General features: G+C 51.6%; 1 protein-coding gene across 1 annotated transcript; it reads left to right on the top strand.

Moving 5' to 3' along the window:
• Positions 1 to 7,142: 7,142 nt before the first annotated feature.
• On the top strand, positions 7,143 to 16,767 carry Scn2b (sodium channel, voltage gated, type II beta subunit). Its single transcript, XM_013009648.1, has 4 exons — positions 7,143 to 7,212; positions 14,270 to 14,436; positions 14,949 to 15,159; positions 16,568 to 16,767. Exons 1-4 carry the CDS (start codon positions 7,143 to 7,145, stop codon positions 16,765 to 16,767), a joined length of 648 nt encoding a protein of 215 aa, XP_012865102.1.
• Positions 16,768 to 26,501: the final 9,734 nt, after the last annotated feature.

Raw genomic sequence — 26,501 nt, 5'->3', positions numbered from 1 at the left:
CTGGTGACTGAACAAGCTTTAGTTTCATTGCTTGAATTTTCAGCACTTTAAATTCCTGGAACACCAGACACACCATGTTCAGAAGTGAACAGGCCCTGGCCAAGAGAAAGCCCTGCAGCAGAGATTGGTGGAGTCCACTATGAGTTATGGGAAGTCTAGCAGCCCTGCAACGGGCCAATAGGAAGTGGAAGCAGCCTTTCTCCTGCGACCAGTCGATGATCCTCTTTTTATGATCCTCTTTTTAGAAGGCTATTAGTTCTTTGCTCTTTTGTTCTTCCTTGCCAAGGTACACACATATCTATATTGGCAATTTTCTTAAAACAGAGGTAGGTGTGTGTGTGTGTGTGTGTGTGTGTGTGTGTGTGTGTGTGTGTGTGTGTCTGGAGGAGTCAACCGACACTAAATTACCTCAGTTTCCACAGCCTTAGGTTTTAAGTAACCTGTATTCCAGCACAGACCTGTGATCCTCTTTCTAAGCATAAAAGAAGTTTCTTAGGACCACTGACCTGACTGGTTTGCAGGTGTAGTTTCGGCTTCTTCAAGAGAGGTTAATCCATGACCACTTCTATAAAGTCCAATTTGCAAAACACTTCTTTATTTCTTTTTTTTTTTTAAAGAAACTCAAATTTCTCACAAAGAGAAGACATGGTGAGAACTATGGTGATTTTCTGGAACTTTCAAAGGCACCACATTATATGTAGTTGTCTGAGTTTGGTCCCATCTTGTCTATCTATATCCTCATTTTCTTCTTTAATAAAAGAAAACTGCTTCATATATATATACACACACACACACACACACACACACACACACACACACACACACACACACACATACATATATGTATACACACACACACATTTGTCTTTCCTGCTTCATGGCTTTGCTTTAGTGAGTCCTGGTTACCCTTTCCCTTCTTGGCTGCTTAAATCCATAGTCTTTCAAGACCTGTGTAAGTCTTGCCTGGTGATGATGATCTTAATTCTTCCTAGAGGTTTTTACACTTAGCCAGATCTTGTCTTCCATTTTACAAGCATGACTTTGCTTTAGATGTTTTCAGTGACCTTTGCTGTTTCTGACCCTTCAGGACAGCTCCCTGTAGAATGGAATTCCTAGGTGGAGTGGAGCAGCCTGCTCAGAGCATCACTGGACTTGCCTGGACCAGAGTCCCTTCCCCCTCACTACACCCCTGGCCAGGTAAGGTCATACTGACTCCTGATTCCAGCCTGGAATTTCTGCTCTTTTCCTGGATGTGACACAGCCATTGACTCATTCTCTTCTAATCAGGGATCAACAGAGGCTCAGAATGTACTCAGGATGACACAATCCACTCAAAGAGCTTCAGTCTAGTTGGAAAGAAAGTTTCATGAATAAATAATGACAACACTCTCACTGCTGTTAGCACAGAGACCGCAGCAATAGCCGGGCAGTTTTGTTCTGATACCACTAGCCATTGGGTAGCTTGTATGCATGCAATTTCTATGTTTGTCTCTCTGTGTAGAATAGGACCTCTCAAAGGTAGCTGCACCTCATCATTTCTAGCACACTGGACCATGGTTTTTCTTTCTGTGTTTAGTCATGGTCAACAGCAGTTGACATTATTAGATGGAAAATTCTGGAAATGAATATGAGGGGTTTTTTTTGGGGGGGTCAGTTATGGGGCTTGAACTCAGGGCCTGGAAGCTGTCCCTAAGCTTTTTTGCTCAAAATGAGTGCTTACTGCTTGAGTCACAGCTCCACTTCCTGTTTTTTTTGGTGGTTAATTGGGGATAAGCGTCTCATGGACTTTCCTTCCTGGGCTAGCTTGGAGCCACTATCCTCAGATCTCGGCCTCCTGAGTAGCCAGGATTAGGGGCGTGAGCCACCAGCATCCAGCTCGTTCATAAGTTTTCCATTGAGTAGCATGGTGAAATCTGTGCCTTCCTGCTTCTTCTCAGACAAGATATGGATTGATATCCTTTGTCCCTTGTACTCATGCTATATGTGCCACCTACCTGCCCCTAGACCATTTGGAGCTGTGTCTGTGACCAGCCAAGGCTTGTGTTATTGTTACCAGAACTGATTTGTTCTCATTCTAGTGGAGTTGCCCAGCAACAACAGTTAACAGATCAGAAGCAGGGAGGCTCCAGGGAGGAGCTATCCAGAAAGGACAAGGCTTCTGCCTTACCCTTGGGTACCGAGTTTGGGATGTTATCTCAAAAAGAATTTTTAAGATACATCAAGATAGAAAACTTAGAAAAGTTATTAGTAAAGCAAAGCAAAAGAAAGATAGAAAGATAATACATAACCCAGTTGTGGTTAGCGGCACATCTGATAACAGGTGCTACGGGTGCTCTACGATCATGGGTGTTGATGGGGAAAAAATAGGTTGGTGCTTAAGATAAGCGCTCCCCTTTGACATGACACCTGGTACATTCTGTCACATTTACGTTTGTTTGTTTTTATCAATTAGGCCCTGAGATTTTGAGGTTGAGCTGCTCACTAAACTTGGTGTCATAGATACCTGAGCATCTCTTCAAGCAATGGAATTTGGCACATATTCGCTTCATGACAGGTATCCATCTTGGACATGATATCTTGTTTGTGTTTTGTGTGTGTGTGTGTGTGTGTGTGTGTGTGTGTATGGGTCATGGAGCTTAAACTTTGGGCCTAGGCACTGTCCCTCAGCTCTTCAGCTTGAGGCTAATACTCTACCACTTGAGCCACAGCACTAGTTCTGGTTTTCTGGTGGTTTATTGGAGATAAGTGACATGGACTTTCCTGCTTGGGCTGGCTGTGAACTGTGATCCTCAGATCTCAGCTTTCTGAGTAGCTAGGATTACAGGCATGAGCCACCAGTGCCTGACTGCTAGATTTTTTTTTTAATGTAGGAAAACCTAGTAGTGCAGAGACCAGTGTGATTGCCAGCATTTTGCTTGTGTATTTTAAAGCAAGTTATTCATAAACACAAGTTTTTGAATCAAAAGGAGCATGGCATAAGGTAATAAGAAGAGTGAAACAGTGTAACTAATTGAGGTCAAATGAGAAGTTCTCTTGTACTGGATGAGATGTATGATTCCATTTCTGCCTTCTACTCAAAGCTGTTTTCTGCCTAGAAGTAACTGAACCTTTGTGACCCAGACCTGAGGGAAAGACCAACTCTGGCAGCCAGAACTTGTGGTATTTACATTTGCCTTCCCCAGCTGAGAGTTATCATGTGATATTCTGTGCAAAATGAATTTCCATCTTGTAACTCATGAGCAGGCTACTGTATGTGCTACAGACCAATGGGGGCTGGCGTTTAGCTCAAGGTTTGTTCCTCTCCCTCAAACTCCAAAACCTGGCTTTTTATTGCCTCTTGTAGGCCTTTTAGTATTCGTTAAAGATGATACTTTTTACATTTTAACATGCTCAGGAATCACCTAGAAGTCTTGTTTAAAAATGTAGATTCTGGCCTTGGCCCAGCAGCACATGCCTATAATCTCAGCGACTCAGGAGGCAAACGTATGAGACCCTACTTCAAAAACAACTAAAGCAAAGAGGACTAGGAGTATGACTAAAGTGGTAAAAATGCCCCTCTAGCAAGTGGAGGCCATAAATTCAAACCTCAGTACCACCCAAAACACATAAACGAATAAAATGCAGATTCTGATTCCTTGGGCTTGGGGCGGGCCCTGTGACTCTTCATTTCCAGAGTTCCCAGAGGACAGCAGTGACTCTGGTGGTAGGGGATGGGGCTTAGGGACTTGGAGAAGTCCGGCTCTGAGGAAAACACCTGCAGAATCAACTGGGTAATCCAAAGGCTAAAAGGAAACTGCTTTCCATTGGATTCTTTGTTGCCCTGCTGTCCCCAGCAGGGCAGGTAATTGAGTGCTGTCCAATACAATCTTCAGTGATAAATGGCACCAGGAAGAAATGCCAAAACCACAAGGCTTTACTCCTCTCCAAAAAAAAAAAATAAATAAAATAAAATCCCATCTTTGATCCTGGTGTGTGTGAAACACCTCTTTCAATTTCTGCTTACCAGATTCCATAGCCCCCAGGAAAGGCTGAGCTTTTGGAAACCCAGGTGGGCCACAGGGGTCTCCGGGACAGCTCTCCTCCTGTGTCTGCTGGCCTGCTGCCGCCAGGACACCTGCCCTGCCTCTCACCGGCCTCCCACTGACCCTGGGCTCGCAAGGTCTGCGTGGGACTGAGGTAATTCTTAGTCTAGATACTTAGTTTCTTTGAGCCACATTCTAGAGAGAAACATCAAGAACTTCTGGATTCCTTTCTTGCTTCAGTTGACCATACAATCGAAGCTTCTTTACTGAGGATGAGGTCAAGTGAGAAAGGAAAGCTAAGCATCCATCAGGAACTCTTGACTGCCTTCAAGGGGGAAAAAAAAAGGAGGCGGCTACGACAAACCAAAAATCTCTGGCAATAGGACTGGGCTGAAAAGTGTCTGCGGCAGCCAGCGGCAGGCAAGCTGCACGGCTGGTGGTGCATGGGCCAGAGCTTGGGCTTGGATGGTGCCAGCCTAGCCCTCCGGGCACACCTGTGAGCTCAGCGGCTGGAAGACCCGTCAGGGCTGAGTAGGCTGGGGAAGAGACAGCTTTGTTTGCTAATCCTTCCTTTTCCCTGGGATTCCTTCCCCCCTGTGTGTGCATTCTGTGGATCAGTTCTTCCGAGCCAGAAGGGACAGACACCTGGGGCTGAGTCTGTGCGAGATCAGGGCAGGGGAAATGCAGGGGCTCTTAGACCCGAGCCCCTCTGCCTTCTGGTTACTAGGTGTCTGAGTTCTGGCCCCCTTTGCTCATCCCCTGCCTAGATCACTTTCTTCCTCTTTCCCCATTCCTTCTCCAGTGCCTCAGTTCCTCCTGGAGTGTCCCTGTTCCTGTGTCTGTGATCCCCCCTCCCCCCCTACTATGTGGGACTCCCATTTTGCACCTGTGGGGGTGGGGCATTCCTGGTCTGCTTGCCAAGGTGATAGAAGTCATACTTAGCATCTCGCAAAGAGCCTAGTTTGGTTCCAGGCCCTAGTGGGTGTAAACTGGGTAAACTGGTTAAGTCCCAGGAGCATCTAGTTCAAATCATTTGCATTTTAAAAAGAAAGAAAGGAAGCTGGATGCTGGTGGCTCACACCTGTAATCCTACCTACTCAAGATTGGCTGAGATCTGAAGACCCGTGGTTCAAAGCCAGCCAGAGCAGCCAAGTCCATGAGACTCTTCTCCAATTAACCACCAGAAAACTGAAAGTGGTGGAGTGCTAGCCTTGAGAGAAAGAGCTCAGGGGCAGCTCCAGGCACTAGTTCAAGCCCTACAACAGCCAAAAAAAGAAAAAGTGTGAGGCTCAGGCCCTCCCACCGACAAAAAGAAAAAAAAAAGGTAAGAAGGAAAGGAAAGCAGAAAGGAAACAGGGGAAAAGAAGGAAGAACAGAAATCTACTCTAGAGTTAAGATTGAATTGCGATATCACACCTACAATCCTAGCTTTGCAGGAAACTGAGACTGAGAATCTGCTGGAAGCCAGTCTATGCAGGCACATTTGAGAGACTTTTTATCTCCAATATACAAGCAAAAAGCCAGAAGTAGAGGTGTGGCTTAAGTGGTAGAGTGCCAGCCCAGAGTTCAAGCTCCTGTACAAGCATCACACACACACACACACACAGAGTAAAAAAAAGGTATTTAATGCCCCATTCAGTGATTCCCTGGCCCTTCCCAAAATCATGAGAAACTCCTACTCTACTGGTGATACCCACTTTTCCTACCTTCTTTCCTTTTTTTTTTTTTTTTTTGCTTCCTGGAATATTTTAGAACAAACTTCATATGTCTTATATTTCACCTATAAACATTCCAGTGTGCATCTCCAACAGGTAAAGATGTTAAAGAACATAACCACGATGTTAGTATCTCATAAAAACTAACACTTTAACCCAATTGCCTTCAAAATGTCTTTTTTTCCTGTTGATTTGTTTGAGTCAGGAGTCCCCCAAATATTACATCTGATTATAAAATCTCTTAGAGGTGTTTTTGTTCCTGCCTTTTTTTTTTAAACTTTACGTCATTTTTCTGTGGAAATGCTAAAACAATAAAGAAGTCAGACTTCCTGAAAATCTCTTTCCTTCAACCTTCCTTCCTCAACCCTTCCCAAACAACTCTGTCCTTCTGCGGTCTTTTAGGAGAGTGTTCTTTTTGGTTTGTTTGTGTACCTGCCAGTCCTGAAGCTTGAACTTAGGGCCTGGGCACTGCCCCTGAGCTTTTGGGCTCAAGGCTAGCACCTGAGCCACTGAGCCACAGCTTTACTTCTGGCTTTTTGGTGGTTAATAGGAGATATCATGGACTTTCCTGCCTGGGCTGGCTTTGAACCACAGTCCTCAGATCTCAGCCTCCTGAGTAGCTAGGATTACAGGCATGAGCTACCCAGGCTCACCTAGCTAGGATGGTATTCTTTTTTTTTTTTTTTTTTTGCCATGGGGCTTGAACTCTGGGCTTGGGTGCTGTTCTTGTGCTCTTCAGCTCAAAGCTAATGCTCTACCGCTTGAGCCACAGCACCACTTCTGGTTTTCTAGCGGTTTATTGCAGAGTCTCACGAACTTTCCTGCCCAGGCTGACTTTGAGCCATGATCCTCAGATCTCAGCCTCCTGAATGGCTAGGATGACAGGCGTGAGCCACCGGCGCCCAGCTTAGGATGGGATTCTTAAATGATGAAAAGAACTTCCCTGTTACAGGCAGCTTTGAAATAATAAATGGATTCCTCTAATAGTTATCTGAAATCCAAAAGCTAATCCAAGTGCAGTAGAAAGGCAAGATTTGATTTAGTTCTTATTTCAGAGGGTAAAAATATCTGGCTACTTAGTTCTTTCTAGGAAGACTTTTTATGCCCTCCCACCTGCTTTTTGAAATCCACTAACCACAATATTTACTCCATCACCCCTCTTTTTTTTCTCCCTCTCTCCCTATACACTCCCCCCTCCACCTCTCTTTTTAGCAGCCACAGATAAGTCGGCCATATTAGAGAGATGGAAATAAAGCTTCCTTAATGTTGTATATTTATCTTTGAAGTACATCTGTGCATTTTCTTTTTTTTGGTTTTTGTTTTCGTTTTAGCATCAACCACTCCTCTCTTGGGTCCTGGGTCTCTCAAATCACCCTCTCCCCTAGCCCACCCTCAGTCTCTGAAAATGCACAGGGACGCCTGGTTACCTCGCCCTGCCTTCAGTCTCACGGGGCTCAGTCTCTTTTTCACTTTGGGTAAGTTAGACCCACCTCTGCATGCTCCGAGGGTTCAAAGGTGCAGCAGCTGGAGAGGAGTGGGGGGGGGGAGGCCAAGAGATGCTGCTGAGCTTCCCTCCGTGTCCTTGGGAAGGGAGGAGCCGCCCAGGGGACAGGACGCGGCTGGGGCTGCAGAATGCCCACACTTACCTTGGTCCCAGCAATGTGGGGTCAGGGAATGAGTGTGGCCAGGGGTGAAAAATTACCCAGGGCAGTGAGTTTTCTTTGGGTTTCCCTATCGTGGACGGGCGTGGGGGTGGGGCGCAGTCCGGCCAGCCACAGAGTCTCCTCAAGGTGTTCTATTTATTTATTTTTTAAGTTTTTGACTGTTGTGGATGTGAGACTAACTGGCATCTTCAAAACCAAACCAAACAACAACCACCAACTTCTACCAGGTTCTTGGGATCTGGTGGATGTAGAGCCTTCGGCTGAGCGGGAGTGGGAGAGCTGGGGGTGGAAAAGTTGAGCATGGGTCTGGCTTCTGGAAGCTCTTCCGGGCTGGGTAGTTGGAGTATGTGGGGGCAGGCGGGAAGCAGGCTGTGGGGTGGTCTGGTGTCGGGGGAGGACTCTTGGAGCTGGTGCTCCTGGAGAAAGCAGCATCCCTGGCTTGGGCGAGGTGCTGAGGAGGAGGAGAGAGAAGGCATCCAGGAAAACAATCCAACCCATGGCCTGAGGGAGGCTGTGGTCCTCTAAAACCACACGTAGACTGTCCGGCCCGAAGATGGCCCCTGATGTCAACTTCATATTTGATCATTTATAGACTTCCTGGGGGTCGGGGGGGGGGACTGGTCTAGAAAGTTGTTTTTAAGCCTGCTTTATAGATAGTTTCATTCTTGCTCCTAAACTTACTCATTGCTGGACAAGTGACAGAGGGTCAAATCCAAGGATTGTGGATGGGAATAAATGACAAGTCTGTCTGTCTGTCTAAGTGTCTGGTGGGTATTGGGCAGAAGTACAAAACAGAGACCTGCAGAGCTTCTGGCAGCCTGTATAAAAACTGTTACCTTTGCTGTCTTATTTGGCATATTTAACAACAGAATAGCAATGCTGGAATCAGAGCTGGGTTTAAAGCCACCTTTGTTTTTCTTCATGACTGTGGGCAAGTTACTAAACTTCTCTGAGCTTCTGGTAACTGGGGGTGTCACCTGCCTAGTGAGCTTGTGACCTGATGCCCAGCAAGGACAAACAGTAGCTGACCTTTCTGAAGGCTTTGTACCAGCTCAGGCAAGACATGTCTTGTTTAGTCTTGACGGCAACCATTTGAGGTAGCTACTATGATTATTAGTGTGGCAGGAAGGAAACAGACACGGAGAAGTTAAGATCACACGATTAGCATAAAGTGAGCTGAGATTTGAACCTCCACTTGCCTGATTTCAGCACATGCTCTCAAACATTGGGCTCTACCGCCCCCAATGTTCAAGAAATGGAATTGCTATATTAATGGAAATGGACCCAAGACAGGTGAGGGAAAGAGGGGGAGGTGAAGGGCCTACAAGTGAGGAGCCAGAGCTGGAAACCAAGCCTTTAGGTGCAGCAAGCTGAGGGCAGCCATACCTAAGCGAAGAGAGTGAGAGGCTCCAGGATCAGGCCCAGGAGTCCAGGCTTGGGAGGGGATGGAGTTTGGGATGAAGAGATCAAGGTGTAAGGGCTCTGAGGGCTGGAAGAAGGAAGCAAAAGCTTTGACAGACCTGAGTAAGGGCGGTGTGTGCAGGGATGGAGGCCTTGAACTTGAAGCTGTGATGTCACGTGCTCCTGGCACTCAAGGCTAAAGGTTTTGTGGACAGGAGGCTTGATCACCAGGACGGAAAGATTTTTTTTTTTTTTTTTTGCCGGTCCTGGGGCTTGAACTCAGGGCCTGGGCTCTGTCCCTGGGCCTCTCTGTACTCAAGGCTAGCTCTCTACCACTTGAGCCACAGCACAACTTCTGGCTTTTTTTGTGTATGTGGTACTGAGGAATTGAACCCAGGCCTTCATGCATGCAAGGCAAGCACTCTACCACTGAGCCACCTTCCCAGCCTGGAAGGATGTCTTAAAATGCTGGGTGACAGTGGGTGAAGAGAGGTAGGTGGAGGCAGATGGCTGTATTCATGACAGAGAGACTAGATTTTAGTTCATCATGTTCAGAATGCTGTATGCTCTAGAGTTTTTCTCAAGAACATTGACTTTGCAGTCACTGGCCTGGTCACCAAAGTCTGGGAAATAGTTTGGAAAATAGAATACAGTATCCTTCATCTCTAGCTGGCTGCACATTGCAGACAGTGAGGAAGAAATGTCTTCCTTTCTGGCAACAGAATTCCATTGAGTGCTTCGGTGTGTGCTATCTACTACTCCACATGCCAAGGACAGCAGATGAATAAGAAGCCATTCCCCAGAGCCCCTTGGGGTCCACAGGCAATGTGCAACACTGGAAGAGCCATAGCAATGGTGATCAGAGCAGCCATCTTTTGCCAGGCATCATGCCAGGCTCTCTCTATGTAGGAAGTCATTTAATCCTCTCCACAGCCCTCCGACCTAAGTCCTAAAATTGTCCCTTGTGTTATAGATGAGGAAACCGATGTGCTGGAAACTTAGCTACCTTGCCAAGCCTCCTAGAACCCCTGTCTCGATCACTTTGCTCTTCTGCCTCCAAGTCACGTGGAAAAGCTAGACACAGGGCTGGGAGAGGACAGGGCACCCACGTTGTGACTCAAGAGGTAACGGTTTCATGGGAGAACCCCAGGGCAGTGTGACAGAGCCTCCCACTGGAAGCTAAAACACGTGCCAAGGCCTGGAGGAGGGAAGGAAAGGTGCTGACACGAAAAGTCACAACTCTGGGGTCACTGGAGTGTAGCATACACGGACAAACCGGAGTCGAGGCTGGAATGTGGGCTGCCCTGTAGCAGCAAAAGGGTTGAAAGCCACATCTAGGAGCTGGGACTTATTCCTGGCAGCAGAAGAGGGAGGGAGCCCCTGGAGGAGTGGGGGTGGGAAGCAGGAGGTCAGGTGGGCTGGGCAGGGGGAGGAGCTCCTGGGCAGGGGGTCTGAGTGGTGGCAGGCAGGTGAAGCTTTCCACAGGGAAGAGAGGCTAGATGTTTCACTCACCTGGGATGCAGGAGCAGTTCTGGGTGCTGCCTAGGTATAATTTAAACCAAGAGCAAAAGGAATGTACCTTGTAGATTGCCAGAAGAACCGAGGAGAATTAACTCCAGTCTCTGCTAGACATGGTGTTTGTCAGAGGAGTGAATTTTCAGGATCTCTGCAAGATGGGCCAGTTGGAACCGTGGGTGGCAGGGAGGGTGTCTGTGGCCCGAGGGGGCAGATGTGCCTTGGAGAAGAGGGGCCGAGGATCCTATGTGACAAAGGGAGCTAAGACCAGAAACCACATTCTTACTGCCTCTCTGTGATCACTGTTTCCTTTCTGTGAGTTGGAAGTCTCAGGCCCTGGTCTGGTCTCAGTTCTAGTCTAAGGAGGAACTTTAGGAAGATGGTGAGTCCTCATAAGGGGTGGTCCTTACAACAGAATGATTGCCAGCTGTAGTGTTGCACAGAGAAGGGGGAGGGCTGGCAGGTTTGGGGCCGGACCTGCCTGTGGGCAGCAGGAGACCTTGATTCCTGTGGTACCTCTGAATAGCAACCATCCTTCTACTCAGCTCAGACCCCTCAATCCTGTCTGGAAGCCAGGCAGCACAAGTTCAAAGTCTAGCTTTTTCACTTACTAGCTGGGAGCTTGGGCTGTTTGTTTGATTTCTGCACTCTGTCTCCTCATCAGGAAAGGATTGTTGTTAAGGGAGGTGACGTGGACCCCAAGTTACCTTCCCGAAGCAGCAGAACTCACCAAGAGACCAGGATTATGTTCGTAGTTCCCACCATGAGTGATTTTTAATTAATTAATTAAAAATTCTTTTTGGTTGGTTGTGGGGCTTGAACTCAGGGCCTGGGCACTGTCCCTGAGCTCTTTTGCCCAAAGCTAGTGCTCTACCACGTTGAGCCATAGCTCCACTTCTAGTTTTCTGGTGCTTAATTGTAGAAAAGAGTCTCACAGACTTTCCTGCCCAGGTTGGCTTTGAACCTCAATCCTCAGATCTCAGTCGCCTGAGTAGGTAGAATTATAGACATGAGCCACCAGGGCCTGGCTCCTGATTTTTTTAATGAGATGCTAGACAGCTAGAAGGCCTGAGGCCTTGCCCCTGAGCCCCCTGAGCCTCTGTTTGGGGGTATAGGCTGAATCTTGGACTAACAGACAGGAACAGTTATTGTGGTGTCAGCTTGGCCTTATTCTTGGCATCTCTCTGATGGCCCCTCTTAGCAGATCTACAGCCCTGAAAGCCCCTCCCCCTTCCCCCCCCCCCCCCCCCCCCCCCTGCTCTGGCTGGCTTCCTCTAGTTTGCTGATCCTTTCCTCTCTGTGCAGATGGGACTTGATGTTTGACCTCTACCACCACTAGAGGGCATGCACGTCCCTCCTGGTCTTCTGCAGGACCCGCATTGCACCTGCCGCTGGTCAGAAAAGAAACCTCCCTATAGTTCTTCCCTCTTACCCAGCAGAGTGCTGGCTCCTTAGGATGAAGTGAATTGGGGGTGGAGGGAGGAGGTTCGAGTTCACAACCAGAGTGCTGCCCAGGGTTGCGGAGGTGAGAAGGAAGCCCAAGGAAAGTAGATTGCACTGGTCCAGCCATCTTCACAGAGCAGTTTGTTCTGGAGGAGAAGAGGGGCAGAGGGGCAGAGGGGCTGAGGGCCCGTGCAGGGGAAGGGGATAGAGAGGCATGGCATTCCTGGGGCAAAGGTAAACTCAGGACAAACCTTTATTAGCTCCTTCCCTCAGATCTCTCAGCCTCTGCAGAGTGGGTGGTGCTGTACACCTCCTCCTTGCTGGTGCTGTGCCAGGTGCTTTCAGACTGGATCTGAAAGAGCAGGGAAGGGAACTGGGCTTTGTTCCTCCTGGGGGCCCCCGCAGCCTTCCTGATGGCTGCTCCCCTGATGAACACTTTCAACACATAACTGGAGTCCTTGGCCTGCAGGTCTGCATCACCTGTCCCTCTAGCCAGGGCTCCATAGCGACTTCCAGAGTCAGAGCAGTGCAGATCATCTCTGGTCCTCCATTTGTGCTGCTTGCTCTGGCCCCTCGCCCGCCGGGATGGGCTGAGCAGAAGGATGCTCGGAGCAGGCTCTGGTTTCTCTGCTTGCAGGCTTGCAGGGCAGGCAGCCCTGGCTGGGGCCAGCAGTGGGGCCAGTTTGCAAACCAGGAGCCCCTCCTTGTGTCAGATCCAGGGGCTTTGTGAGGGATTGCTGGAGAGGCAGTCTCCAAGGTGCCCTTAGGCCCAGAGCCTCCCCCACCTCTCCTCCGAAACCCTTCCTATTCCCGAGGAGAATTTAGGGGAACAGCAGTTACCACTTGCTGAACACTTACTGCTTATTTTAGTTATCATCACAGCCCAGAGATGGGTGTCATCGGCTGGGTTTTACGGAGGAGGCGGCTGAGGCTCAGAGAGGTGAAGGATCTTGCCCACGTTCTCCCAGATGACTGAGGCTGGGGCTGAGATGGAAACCAAGCGGAATGAAGCTTCCTTCTCCGTGCCATTCCCCTGTCAGCAGCCGTTATTCTCCCCCAGCCGCCCGGCCCTCAGGCCCTCCAGGGACGGGGGTGGCCCAGGAAGAGCACCTCCCACTCTGTGCTCTGGCCTCCTGTGGCCTGGTCCCTGCCTCTCTTTGACCTCAAGCCCCACCACACACCACCTTGCTCATTCCGCTGCTTCTTCCTCAGATGTCTGAAGGTCATCCAACCTGGGGAACGTGGCCCTTTATATTCCTGCTGCCTTGGAACCTGATTCCTTCCAAACTTCTAATGGCTTCCTCCCTTGACTTAGGCGCTGCCTGAATGCCGTCCTCTGGGCTCATCTTCCCTGACCATAGCAACTCCTCACACGCCATACCACATGTGAATCTTCCTAACTACATTCTTCCTTTTTCTTTGTTGCGGTCTGTCCTCCTCACCAAAATACAAGTCCCAGGCTGCAGTGACTCTATGTCCTGGTGATCCTCATGGTAACCTCAGGGCTTAACAAAGGGCCTGGCACTGAGTGCCTGGTGGATTCTTTGTAAATATGTGGTGAGTGAATGAACGATGCTGATGGTTACTATGCTGGGCACAGAGCTCAGGGCCTCATTTCTGCCAGGAACCCCCAGCCCTATTCATCTTAATTTTGTCATTGGGGGTGAGAATCTTGGAGTCAAGCCTAGGAGAATGGGGTCAGGCAATGGGGTTGTCTGATGTGACATTTAAAGAGGTGTTTTCCTGGCCCTGAAAACAGTTCATCTTTCAACGGCATGTCCTCTCTACCTCACTTTCCTCCCCTAGACTCTGCCCTGCTTTACTGTGAGGAAGACCTAGTCTTCCTCAGCTCCTGCACCTAGGCCTTGGGCCATATCTAGTCCTCACCCAGGACTTCACAGAATCTGTGGGACCTACTTTCTGCCTCCTGCGTCTCCTCTGCCCCCGGTCAGCCTGTACCAGCTCTTTGCTGTGGTGTTTTCTGATAACTCCAGAATGTTTTCTGTCCCTATAGACCATCCATGGGTCCTTGGAATGGGGCCTTTTCCGGGTCACCTTGCCCCTCTTACTGCTTGCTGCCCTCTTTCCTGCCTGTCAGAGCAGGAAATGAAGACTTCTGTCTTGACAGAGGGCATTGGCCCACTGAGGATGATTGGAAGTGGTGCAGAATGGGGGAAACTGAGGCAAGCACCACGAAGCCCCTTGTTCAGCTGGCAAGCAGCCTTGACAAGACAGGGGTGAGGTAGACAGGCTGTGTGGCGATGGTCTTAGAAGAGGCTGGGGGGATCCCGTTTGGTGTCTCTCCCTCCCCATCTGTTCCTCACTCTCCTTGACCGTAAGGACCACATCCGGTCCCCTATTTGCTCTGCCTCCCTGCTCCTGACTAAGTGCAGATACAGGGGACCCAGCCCTGCTCTGCCTCCCTCCCCGTGGCCACCCTGTGGTTACAGAGGACCGGGCCTTCCTCCGCCCCATCGGCATCCTCCTCAGCGCATGGCTTTGTCTGCAGTGCCGTCGGGGCGGAGCATGGAAGTCACGGTCCCCACCACGCTCAACATCATGAACGGCTCGGATGCCCGCCTGTCCTGCACCTTCAACTCTTGCTACACCGTGAACCACAAACAGTTCTCCCTGAACTGGACTTACCAGGAGTGTAGCAACTGCTCGGAGGAGATGGTGAGTCCTGTGGGTAGGGAGGTGGGGAGCCTACAGCCCTGCAGCATGAAACCCATTTTCTCTTCACCTGCTCTGGTCCTGGACACAGCCCCAGAGGACTCTGGGTAAGCTGTCTGCTCCTGAGAGCTCTGGGTACCTGGGTACCCACGGGAGGCCTGGGTAGCTCTTTTAGGGGTAACTGTCTCTGGCTAGGTGAGCGTGCTTGGGGGAGGGTGTGTCTCCCAGTCCTTGTAGCTTCTTTTTTGTTGTTGGTGGTGGTCGTGAGGCTTGAACTCAGTGCCTTGAGCTCCTTTTGCTCAAGGTTAGTGCTCTACCACTTTGAGCCACAGCACCACGTCTGGTTTTCTGGTGGTTCATTGGAGATGAATCTCACATCCTTTCCTGCCCAGGCTGGCTTTGAACTGCCGTCCTCAGATCTCAGCCTCCTTACAGGTGTGTGTGAGCCGCCAGCCACTGGCCCGTGTTGCTTCTTATTCACCCAACCATCCTTCCTGCCCTATGTGGTCCCCCAGTTTCTCCAGTTTCGAATGAAGATCATTAACTTGAAGCTGGATCGGTTCCAAGGCCGTCTAGAGTTCTCAGGGAACCCCAGCAAGTACGATGTGTCAGTGACGCTGAAAAACGTGAGGCTGGAAGACGAGGGCATCTACAACTGCTACATCATGAACCCGCCCGACCGCCATCGAGGCCACGGCAAGATCAACCTGCAGGTCCTTCTGGAAGGTGAGGGCCGGGGGCCAGGCTGCTGGGGCCCCTGGACTTCCTCCACCCAGTTAGCTCTTCAGGCACTTCGGGAAGGCTGGGGATGGAGGAACAGCTTGTGTGGGCAAGTGAACCTGGGGCTTTTCTCACCTGAGAGTCCTTAGGATGGTATTGATCTTGATCCCCATTTTAATAATAGTCATGCAGCTAAGTGCTGGTGTAACCCTAGCTACTCAGGAGCGGAGGCCCGAGGATTGCAGTTCGAAGCCAGCCCGGGTAGAAAAATCTCCATGAGACTCTTATCTCCACTCAGAAACTGGAAGTGATGCTGTGGCTCAAGTGGTAGAGCCCTAGCCTTGAGCACAAAGAGGCTCAGGGACAGCACCTAGGCCCTGGGTTCAAGCCCCACAACTGACAAAAACAAAGCAAAAACAAAATAATAGTAATGCAGCTTCTACTGTCTGGTCACTTACCCTATCTCAGGCATAGGGCTAAGACCTCTATATGCCTTAACTTATTTTATCTTCATCAAACTTCATCAGGAAGCCAGGTGCTGGTGGCTCATGCCTCTAATCCTGGCTACTCAGGAGGCTGAGATCTGAGGGTTGTAGTTCAAAGCCAGCCCAGGTGGGAGTCTGTAGGACTCTTATCTCCAATTGACCACCAGAAAACCAGAAGTGGCGCTGTGGCTCAAGTGGTAGAGCGCTCGCCTTGAGCTGAAGAGCTCAGCGACAGTGCTCAGGCCCACAGTTCAAACCCCATGACTGGCCAAAAATCAAAACAAAAAACCGCACTTCATCAGGGAGAAACTATTATTAACCCCATTTTACAGATGAGAAAACAAGGCGAGAGAGCTGCATAGTTCTGAAATTGCATCATCAGGACTCACACTTGGGTCTGTTTGGGCTCAGAGTCCGTGCTGTTAAACGCTCCACCCTACTGTCTCCTCTGGAGGCTCTGTGGAGGTAGAGGCCCTAGAGGTCTCTTGCTTGTGTGTGTGTGTGTGTGTGTGTGTGTGTGTGTGTGTGTGTGTGTTTCTCTGTGTGTTTCTTTGTTTGCTCTTATTTTGGTGCCAATACTGGGCCTTGAACTCTCGGCCTTGTGTTCTCCTTCAGCTTTTTTTTTCTTTTTTTTTTTTTGCTCAAGGCTGGTGCTCATTTGAGCCACATATTCATTTCCTGCCTTTTGATGATTAATTAAAGCTAGGAGTCTTACAGACTTTCCTGCCTGTGCGGCCTGTGAACCACGATCCTCAGATCTCAGCCTCCTGAGTAGCTAGGATGACAGGCGTGGGCCCCTGATGTGGGGCCTGGGTTTTGGTTTTGACTAAAATCCTGTGCCTGGAGAAGAATCAATTTGGGACCACTCTACTTTGGGGAGACCGGGGAGAGGCTCTTGCTCAGCCCGTCTGCTTCTCTTCTATCTCCAGCGCCCCCACAGCGGGACTCCACTGTGGCAGTGATCGTGGGGGCCTCTGTGGGGGGCTTCCTGGCTGTGGTCATCCTGGTGCTGATGGTGGTCAAGTGTGTGAGAAGGAAAAAAGAGCAGAAGCTGAGCACGGACGACCTGAAGACAGAGGAGGAGGGCAAGACGGATGGCGAGGGCAACGCAGACGATGGTGCCAAGTAACGGGAGGCTACCCTGCGCCCCCCTGTCCCTGCCCCCTCCCACTCTGCCCTGTACAGCGTGACCCTGCCTGCCCTCTCTTGGTGTGCTTATCTCAACCAGGAGCTCAGGACCAACCTGGGGCCTCCTGAACCCCTCACTTTATGTCTCCCACCCTGCCCCAAGTGTGACCCACCTCGTCCATCTGACAACTCCCATGGCATTTGGGCTGTGTGGGGCCCTGGGGAGAGGGGAGAAGGGGCTCCAACTTGCCAGTCCCAGAGAGGAGGCAGGAGGCCTGTGGGGGGTCCCACAAAGACCATGGGGGAGGGTGAGCAGTGGTAGGGTGGTCAGCCAGCCAGACTGTCCAGGGCTTGGTCTGGGGGTGGCTTTAGAGAGTGCCTGGGCCGGGGCTGGGGGTGTTCCGTGCCGAGGGCGGTCTGGAGCTGCATCAGAAAGGCCCTGCGCGGGCCTCGCTGTTCTCTGGCTCCTCTTGGCCCGAGCAGCCGCCCAGCTGGGGCTGAGGCTGGGTTCCTTTTCTGTGTGGGGCATGATCAAGGATGACTGCCTTTCCAGAGTGCTGGAGGGAAGTGAGGGCTGAACCAAAGCTAGCCCTGAGCCTCCGCCACGGAGCTCTGCTTTGGCCTCATTTCCATGGCTGGCCATTTCCCTAGGAGGCTCAGGAGGTTCGTGGTTTGCTGTCGGGATGTTGGGGACAGTACTGGACAAACCGTTCGTGGAAGGGTCGTGCCTCATCGTTGGGATCCACAAACAGGAGGCCCCTGTCAAGGTGGCTGAGTGGCGAGTTTGGCCTCAGTCTACCTTCTTCCACTGGTGGCCCCTCGGCCTGGGCTGAGGATAGCCGAGGTTTAGAGTGGGGTGGTGGGGTACCCGGGACGGCTTCCTTGGGGACTTCTGGGGACCTCTGCTGCTACCCTCAGCCCAGATTCCACGAAGGAGGGAAGGAAGGCTAAGGGACGCGTGAAGAAGCCATGGCGCCTTGTATCCCTACCTTCCCCCCCACGCCCTCCCACGTTGAGGGACAGAAAGCAGCACTCGAGGGAGCCAACTTTCACTGCCATTTTACTTACATTCAAAGGGAATTGTTGAAGCCTGGAGAGAAAGAGCAAGACCGGGACAGAAACTGCCAGCTCAGAGAACATGACCTCAGAAGACCCTCAGAGGTCAATAGCCAAGTCTCACGTGCCATAGATGGGGAAACTGAGGCTCCAGGTGGCAAAAGCAGTGGGTTCTGTCCCTTTCCTAGGTCTCAAGTATGAATCAACAGAGCCATAGCTTTCCTCTTAGAAGGGCTTCCCGGGCCTGGTGGGTGAAGGAGGTAGATTGAAGGGTGCCCCTGCAGGCTCAGGGAGTCAGGTGTCCGGGCAGGGAGTGGGTTTGGGGAGAAGAGGGTAGAGGCAGGACGGTGAGGCTCAGGGATCGATCCCAGCTCCTGCTCATGCCATGGTCAATCTGGGGAGAGAATACTAGCCGGTGGGGAAAGAGGGCTCAGCTGCACTCACTTCAGCAACCATCCACTGAGTATCTGCTTGGTGCCGGGCACTGCTGCCAGGTTCCGGGGATACACATAAAGCCATAACGAGGTTGGGAGGCTGCCGGCCAGCACTGTAGGGCCAAGATCAAGTTTTTGGTGCATCTCCTCCCCACCCCCCAACCCCCACAGCCATTGCTTCGAGAAGGAGAGCTGGGGAAGAAGGAAGGGACTCTAGAGTCTGGACGTTGGGAAGGGAGGAAAAGAAGCGTGGCGCAGAGATGCCACTGGATCAGGGGTGTGGAGGCCAGGCAAGGTGGGCACAGAGTGGAAGGTGGGAAACCAGCTGGAGAACTCCTGGGTAAGGTGAGTCGAGCCCTTTTGGGAATTCTAAGTTCATCAGCTCAAGATCTAACTGCCAATCCACACACTGCCAATGGGCATGAGTTAGCTCCAGGGTGCCTGGAGCTGCCAGCTGGGAGTGGACGCCATGAGCGTGCTGGGACCAAGTTGCAGTGTACATACCTACAGTCCGCACATTTCATTTTGTGGCCACCTCCTGTGCTGTCCTCCCTCAGGTTGAGTGAGGCTCTGGGCTGGGCATCTTGTGGGGTTTGTTTTTGTTCTTGTTGTTGTTCCTTCCTCCAGAACTGGAAGCATTTGCAAGATTCCCTAGGGTCATTCTCAGAGGTCCTAAATCTCCTTCAGGAAGCTGAAGACTCCTTGAGTCTTTTCCTTCCCTGTCCCATGCAGATCCCAGGGAGAGCCATGCGTGTCCCATTTCCGTCCAGCAGCCCAAGCCGGTGGGGTGGGGTGAGGAGCCATCTCCGCCCCGGGTGCTTGAATTGCACATGCACTTTTCTTCTCAAGCCTCTTAGACTCTCCTCAGGGCCAGGGAGATGGGGAGCAAGAGGAGGCTTCCTGTGAGTTGAGGTGGGAAAGCGGCCAGATGTTTCCACAGCAGCTACTGGTCTACCCTGCTTCCTGCTTTATCCTCTTGCTGCAGGCTGGGGTTCGAGCCCCACTTCTGGCTGCATGCTCTCACCACTGCTGGTTTCAGTCTGCTGGGTTCTCAGCTGCTCTTGCCTCTCCTGTTCTCTTAGACCCCCCTCTCCCACCCCTCTGTCCTTCCCTGTTAATTAAGGGCCACTGCCAAGAGCGACAGGCTGGCTAACCTGTGGGGTTTAGCTCATAAGAAGCAAGCACATTTGTTTTCAGGATTGAAATGCCTTGAGGTGCCTTGGAGCTGGCTTTGGAAATGGCTCACTCTGCCCCTCCAGCAATGGACTCATCACTTATTCCCAGTGTATAAAAAAAAGGAGAAAGCTCTTTTGGGTCCATCTTTCTTTCTGTGAGTCTCCTTAGGGCAGTTGGGCTGGAAAATATGGACAAGGTCAGGTGAAGCGGGTAGACAATTGGATATAGTGGCCAGGTGTTTTATTAAAAAAAGTTCCAGGCTAATCAGAATGGTTTGGCAGAGTTAGAATGGATAATAAATGAAGAAATCTTTCTTCCTACTGATGTCTTAAGGTTAGACAGCCTGTGTCCCTTGCTGTGCCTCTTGCTAGTGTCTTCCTTTAACGAAGCTTGCTAATGCACTTGTACATAGCTTTTCTGTATAGGGATAGATATATTATATATACAAATATAAAACATCTCACGACACCTACCCCAACATTACATTGCTGGGGGAGGGTGTAATCACTTCTTAGTGTTTTGAGTTGATTCACCAAAGGCAAATTCTGGAATGTTCTTTCTGCTCTCCATGTGTTTGGAGGGGAAAGCCCAGATACTTAACAAGGACGGATGCTCGGATGCTGGCCAGCTCTTACACGTGCGGCTGCGGCGGTCAGAAGGGGGAAAGAGAAGCTGAAGTGGTTCCCGTGGGACTCAGCCGGGTCTCCTTCTGGGAGAAGACTGGGTTTCTTTAGCAGTTTGTCCAATTGCTTGGAGCTGTTGGCTACAATAAACACACGCTCTCCCCTGAACACCTCTGGAGTGTGGCTTTTTTTTTTTTTTTTTTTTTAGGAGTGTAGAGCAGAGTAGGAGGCAGAGACTTTGCCAGGAGTCTGATGGGAAGCCCTGAGGCAGGGGATCCCATCTACTCTGCCACAGATTTGAGGACCTCAAAGTTCGTGACTGGTGAGGTCCACTACCACATTGGCAGGGCTGGAGACCAAACCCAGGGCCTTGAGAACGGGAGGCAAATGCTCTCCCACTGAGCCGCATCCCAGCCCCAGACTCTCCCTGGGAAGCATGCTGGGGGGAGAGCAGGGGGTTGGTGGCTGAACACTGCCTTCCGGGAGAGCTCACCGCGGGTACGGGGTGGTTCTTATTCTTTCCATAGCCAGATAGGCCACCTTTCCTGCTCCCTGCTTCTCATCAGCTGACTAGAGACAGCTCTTGCGCCGCCTATGGACTCCAAAGGAAAAAAAAAATAGATAACAGCTGGTCAGCGTCCTGCTGAACCCTAGTTACACAGTGCCGAGTCAGCCGTCATTAGTACAAGACCAAAGCCAACCATTGAGAGGGGCTCTGCACCCCAAATCCTCCCTGATCTCTTTCTTTCTTGCTCCTTGCTCTTACAGATTCTGCATCTCTTCACACACACACACACACACACACACCCTTCCCTACCTAGGAAGCATGACAGATGCACATTTGCTTCAAGTTGCTGAGTGGCAAAGAATCCCTCCGTTACTAGTTTCTACAGTCCGTTCCTGGGTGACCCACAGACCCACACTAGGGGCTGGCAGTGAGGAATATGCCTGGTGTGCAGGCTAGGTTGCTGGCTTCCTGTGTGCATCAGTTGAGGTGAAGGTAATCACGGCTTCTTCCCCGTCCTGGGACTGCCACTGTGGGACAGAAACCTGGGCTAAAAGAAATAGGAGACCTCAGAGACGGGAGAGCCCTGTGGAGCCTGGTCAAGCCTCTTCACTCAGGACCAGAACTTGCCAAGGGGCATAGGCTGAGTTAAGTTCAAAGACAGGATCTTGCAGTGGGCTCCGGCTTGGCAGTTCTTCCTATATCTCCATCTAGCACTGGGCCTGGCACTCAGCACAGCCCAATACAACAGCTCAGCGCCCTGCCCTGGCTCTGGCCTGTGGTTTGGGTTGATCTAGAAGATGTTCACCCTTTCCTGAGGGCTCGGTTTTCAAAGCAGAGGTTCAGAAGAGTAAAATGATTCGTCCAAAGTTACTGGGCTGAACAGGGAATGGAACCCTAGTCTTCCAGGTAAAGGCAGGAAGACTCCTGTCTTCTAGCCAGACTTCTGAGTCCTGTTCCTACACCCCCTCAGAGCTATGCATATGGTGTTGGGGTGGTGGGTGGTAGCGATAACCCCTCTTAGGGGTCAGGGTAGCTTCCAGAGAAAACATTTCAGGTGAGAGGAGTCTGGGGCAGGCTGTGTTGGCATGCAGCATGGATAGCCGAGGTTGGGATGGGAAGGTGAATCCTGCCAGGTGTCCTGGCCTTGACCATGGGTCCCTGCTGGTGTGTGTGTGTGTGTGTGTGTGTGTGTGTGTGTGTGTGTGTGTGTCTGTCTGTCTGTCTGTTAGGACTCATCAGAGAGCCCCGATGGCTTGTCTTCCCCATCCTATATATTCTCACCCCCAAAGCCTACCAAGTGTCGGTTATTCCAACCTTCCTGCTGATGCCCAACTCTCAGGAGAGGCTCTGGCTGCCCAGTGGTGAAAGTTCCAGGGACACCCAGCCAAGACCCATTTCCTGCTTCCTGACATGGCACACGGACTCAGTAAGGAGGACAGGAGGGTCAAGCCAGGACCCTGTGGCCCTGGCCAGGGAGGGCAGAGGTGAGGAGCAGATGTCCGGCGAGAAGGTGGCGGTGGGGGAGGGCACGGGAAGTGACTCAGCCGCTCCTCTTCTCTGCCAACAATGACCTTGAGAGTCCAGGAGCGCTGGAGAGGCCGGTGGGGGGGGGAGTGGACACTAGATGCTCAGTGCGGCTACTTGCGATTCCAGAGGGGGCCTTTCCTTTCTAGCCCTGGCAACGTCTTCCTTACCCGCACCACAGCTGCCTCGGCTTTGCAGCTGGTCAGATTCCTTAGAACAGGTGGCAAAGGCACAGGAAGTATTTGCCTTAACCAACAGAGAACCCTCCTGCAGACCGGTGGGCAGAGGAGGGCATGCTCAGCCAGCAGGGGAAGTAGACATTGTTGGCCAACACAATAGCCCTGGCTGTGGCCACAGGGGAGAGGGATTAGGTTCATCCCATTCTGTGCCAAGGCGGACATTAAGACTGGCTGGCAGAGGAAGGTATTGATCCAATGCAAGTCAGGTTGAGTTTCTTGAGGTAAGGAGATCGCCGTCCCGGAAGGTATGCAAGCATAGCTTGGCGGAGGTGTTGAAAAGATGATTCATCTATCAGAGCCTACTTTTAGATGGCCTTTACGACTACTGACCCAGGGCCTCTCAAGCCTTCATGGGAAGGCCCAAATGAGAGAAGCAGGATCAACTCTTTTTTTGTTGTTGGTCCTGGGGCCTGAACTCTGGGCCTGGGCACTGTCCCTCAGCTCTTCAGCTCAAGGCTAGCACTCTACCACCTGAGCCACAGCGCCACTTCCGGCTTTTTTGTTTTTGCTTATGTGGTGCTGAGGAATCGAACCCAGGGCCTCATGCATGCGAGGCAAGCACTCTACCACTGAGCCACCTTCCCAGCCCCAGGATCAACTCTTGTTTATCTAAACATAAACATGACTCATGCCTGTCCCTTTGCCATCTTGCTCACTCATAGTTCACACCCCCCACTCCCCCAGCCAGCTCGGTGCCTTTACCTAACTCTTCTTTACCTGATTAGAAGTGACAAGAGTAAGGGTGTTGATAAACCCCAACATCCAGCAAGAAATAGACTATGAGGGATTTGAAACGGGGGATCCAGAAAGAAGCTTCTTCCCAAAGATCAAGCCAAGTCTAACTTGCTTTCCTCAGCCTCCCAGCATGGACAGGTAAGACTACATACAAAACCAAAAGTCCTGCCGGGTCCCAGTGGCTCATGCCTGTAATCTTAGCCCCTCAGGAGGTTGAGAGCTGAGAATGATGGTTCGAAGCCATCTTAGGTGGAAAGTCTATGAGACTTATCTCTAATTAACCATTAAAAAAAAAGCTGGAAATGGAACAAAGGTTCAAGTGGTAGAAACGTTAAGTGAAAAGGCTCAAGGACAGTGTCCAGGCCCTCAATTCAAGCTCCAGGATGAGTACAAATGAAGGAATGAGTGAATGAATAAATAAGTGTCCTCTCTGTCTGCCGTCTTCTCTCTGAGCTCTTCCAACTTTGCTATCCTGCCCTGTCACATCCCATGGCCTATCATATTGTATGGCTCTCCTTGCTCAGAAGGGCTTGAATGACAGTTGGGAAGACCAATAGGAATAGCCATTAGTTATTAAAGCACCTGCCCACTGCCTGGTATTTCTATCAGATTACTTAATCCTCAGGACAGACCCCCAAATACACATTCCTCGGTACCAAGGACTGAGCCCGGGTCCTCACACATGTTAGGCAAGTGGTTGGTGATAGAACCGCATTCCCCAGCCCTCCTGTCTCCTTTTCCTTGGAAAGCGAGTTTCTGCAGTAGCAAGCAAAGGAGGTACAACCAAGGTGACATGGCTAGAAACTGGAGAGCTGAACTGAGACCCAGGGCCACATGAGGCCCAAACCATCCCATCTCGCCAGCAGAAAAGACAGTGTGCTGGAATCCCGGAAGCCGAAGAAGGACTTAGGGTGGGTGAGGGAAGGGCAGCGTGGGCCAACTTGAAAAATGACCATGGGCTGCAATGGAAGGGTGAAAGGATCCTGAAGCAGAGGGGTGCTTTCCCCGCAGTCCTCTGCCGTCCCGTTGGGCTCTGGGATTCTATGCAAGCAACTGTGGCTTTTGCTGGCCACAGCCTCCTCTCCTGACATCCACCTCCTCTTCCTTCTTGCTGAAAGCCCGCGAGCGTCCTCCGCTTCTCCTGCCGGCCAGCTCCTGCTCTGTGCCACCCCTCCCTAGCCCGAGCCTCACTCCAACTTCCAGAAGTTTCCTTCTCCTCTGCAAAGACTCCCACTGCAGTCATGCTTCTCTTTGGTTCCTCTCTGGCCACAGGGTGTGTGTCCCCTCTTGGTCTACACTGCCCCCCCTCACTTTATAAGACCCCCGTTCCCATACTGACATGCTCAAGGAGAACCAGGGGTCCAGGCTGTTCGGGAAGTCCTGCTTGTACTCAGCATCATTTTATGCGTCCATCTCAGGTGTCCACTTCCAGGAGGACATTCGGTCATTTCTTTTCTGGACCCCAGGCCACAGGGAGTAATACATCTTCCCATACCTCCAGCTCCAACCCTCCGAGCCCCATCCTTCACAGTAACCCCACAGACAAAGTAGGATGGTCAACACTCTGCCCAGGAGGGCTTCCAAGCCCACCCCAATGTGGTCCCAAATAAAAAGATGGCCAGGACTCACCCCATCTCTGAGCTGCAGCAAGGGATCTATGTGCCTGCTCCTGGAAGTGGGCACACCCCCTCTCCGGCCTGGGACTGTCCGGGGAGCAGTCTCTGGTTGGGATGCTTCTGCTCCCTCCTCCCTCTGCTCTCCTCCTGCCAATGAGCTCATCTGTCTGGGGCTCCCCCTCCCCCTCCCCCTTTGCCTGAAAGGATATTTGGACAGAACCTGGCAGAAAACAGAAAATGAGGAAGGATGGAATGGAAGAGGTGATGTCTACCTGCCTGTGCCCAGAGCCCCCAGAAAGTAGAGCTAGGTGCAAAGAGATGAAGTCTTTTCTGTGGGTCAGGAAGAATTTATCTTCCTGATAACTTGCTGATGCCCCCAGAGGCTCTGGGGAGCCAGGATGGAGGCTGAAGTAGCCAAGGCAGCACCCCCATCCCTGGCTGAACTGCCAGCCACGTGTCTGCCCTGCGGCTGGTTTGGTGCATGCTGCTTGTTAACCCCCTCAGCACCTGCCGAACTTCAGTGGATGTTGTGTGTGTGTGTGTGGGGGGGCATCCCACGCTATAGGAGAGGGTGGTGAGTGAGCAGCAAGGGGCAGAGAGCAGATCTAGGTTGTGCCCAAACACTGGGCCAGGTAATGGCTGGCGGGGTGGGGGTGGGGCGCTGCCCAACCCCCAGACTCTGAGTAGCAGAGGAGTTTGTGCGCTTTAAGCTTTAATGCAGAGAATCTCGTGCCTGAAGTTCCCTGGTCCAGAGGCTGGGAATCTGTTTACAAGCGGAAGGGGAGATGGGGATACAGATGCAGCTCCCAGGTCCCAGAGGAGCTGTGAAGTGTGGGTGTGGGGCAAGATCCCTGCGGAGCCTAAGTCCTTTGGCCCCTAGAGCCGAGTCAGCGCGCCACCGAGTGCCTCCTTTACCTGCAGTGCCCTGGCAGGAGCGCGAGGATTTCTGGGAGAGGAGGCGGTAGAGGGAGGAGGCTGGCAAGGGCAATAGGGGAGGGGGGGATGAGGGGGAGGGCTCCCTGCCAGGCTCCCATGCTTAAGAGGAACTCCTCTCAAAATAGCCCAGGAGACCTCAGCCAGCCCTCCAGTTCCCTTCCTCCCTGCTGGGGTCTGTGCTGGCTGGCTGGCTGGGAACCGACAGGAGAACAGCATCTTCCTGTCCTGGTCACCTGTAGGTGACCCCGCAGCATGAGCGAGGGCCTGCTGGTGTAAGAGCAGCTCTGAGGCTGGGCTTTGCCCTCACTGCTGCCCATCCCTGCTTCCTGATCCACGGACTTCTCTTTCCTTCCTAGCTCTGGTCACTTAGTGCAAGGAAGTGCTTGGCTTGATCTGGGAGAAAACTGTTGGGCTGACCATTTCAAAGAGCCTCCCTGTCCCTGAGGAAATGGCTTCCTCCCTCTTAAACCCAGACTCTGTCTGCGCCAGCCTGGGAGTGGACCTTTCTCTGGCAGCCCCCTCAGCAAAGGCGCACACCATCTCTACCCCTCAACACTTGCTCTTCCGAGCCAAGCCACCTAGACCGGAGTATATCACCCTAGCCCCAGGAATCAGGCCAGTCTGGCCCCAAGAGAAGTGGGGGTAGGGGTGGGTGGGAGTGAGGGGTGGAGCTCTGTCCCCAGACCCTCTCCCTGCCCTTCCTGTAGGGACATTCAGTAGAGAAGGGGAAAGATCTAAGGCAGTGTCCCTTAAGTCCAAGTCCTCTGGTAACAAGAGGCACAGTGACCCACGCAAGGAGGAGCTGAACTCCAGAGAAGACCTTTGCCCTTCGTCCCCCCCTGGCCTCCCCCACAGGAGCCACCAAGCTCCAGCACTGGCCTGGGTTTC

This window comes from Dipodomys ordii, unplaced genomic scaffold, assembly GCF_000151885.1.
Source record: "Dipodomys ordii isolate 6190 unplaced genomic scaffold, Dord_2.0 Scaffold10, whole genome shotgun sequence".
In the NCBI taxonomy this organism is placed as follows: domain Eukaryota; kingdom Metazoa; phylum Chordata; class Mammalia; order Rodentia; family Heteromyidae; genus Dipodomys; species Dipodomys ordii.
Note: the sequence above shows the minus strand (reverse complement) of the source record. Positions and strands in the feature narration are given on the sequence as shown.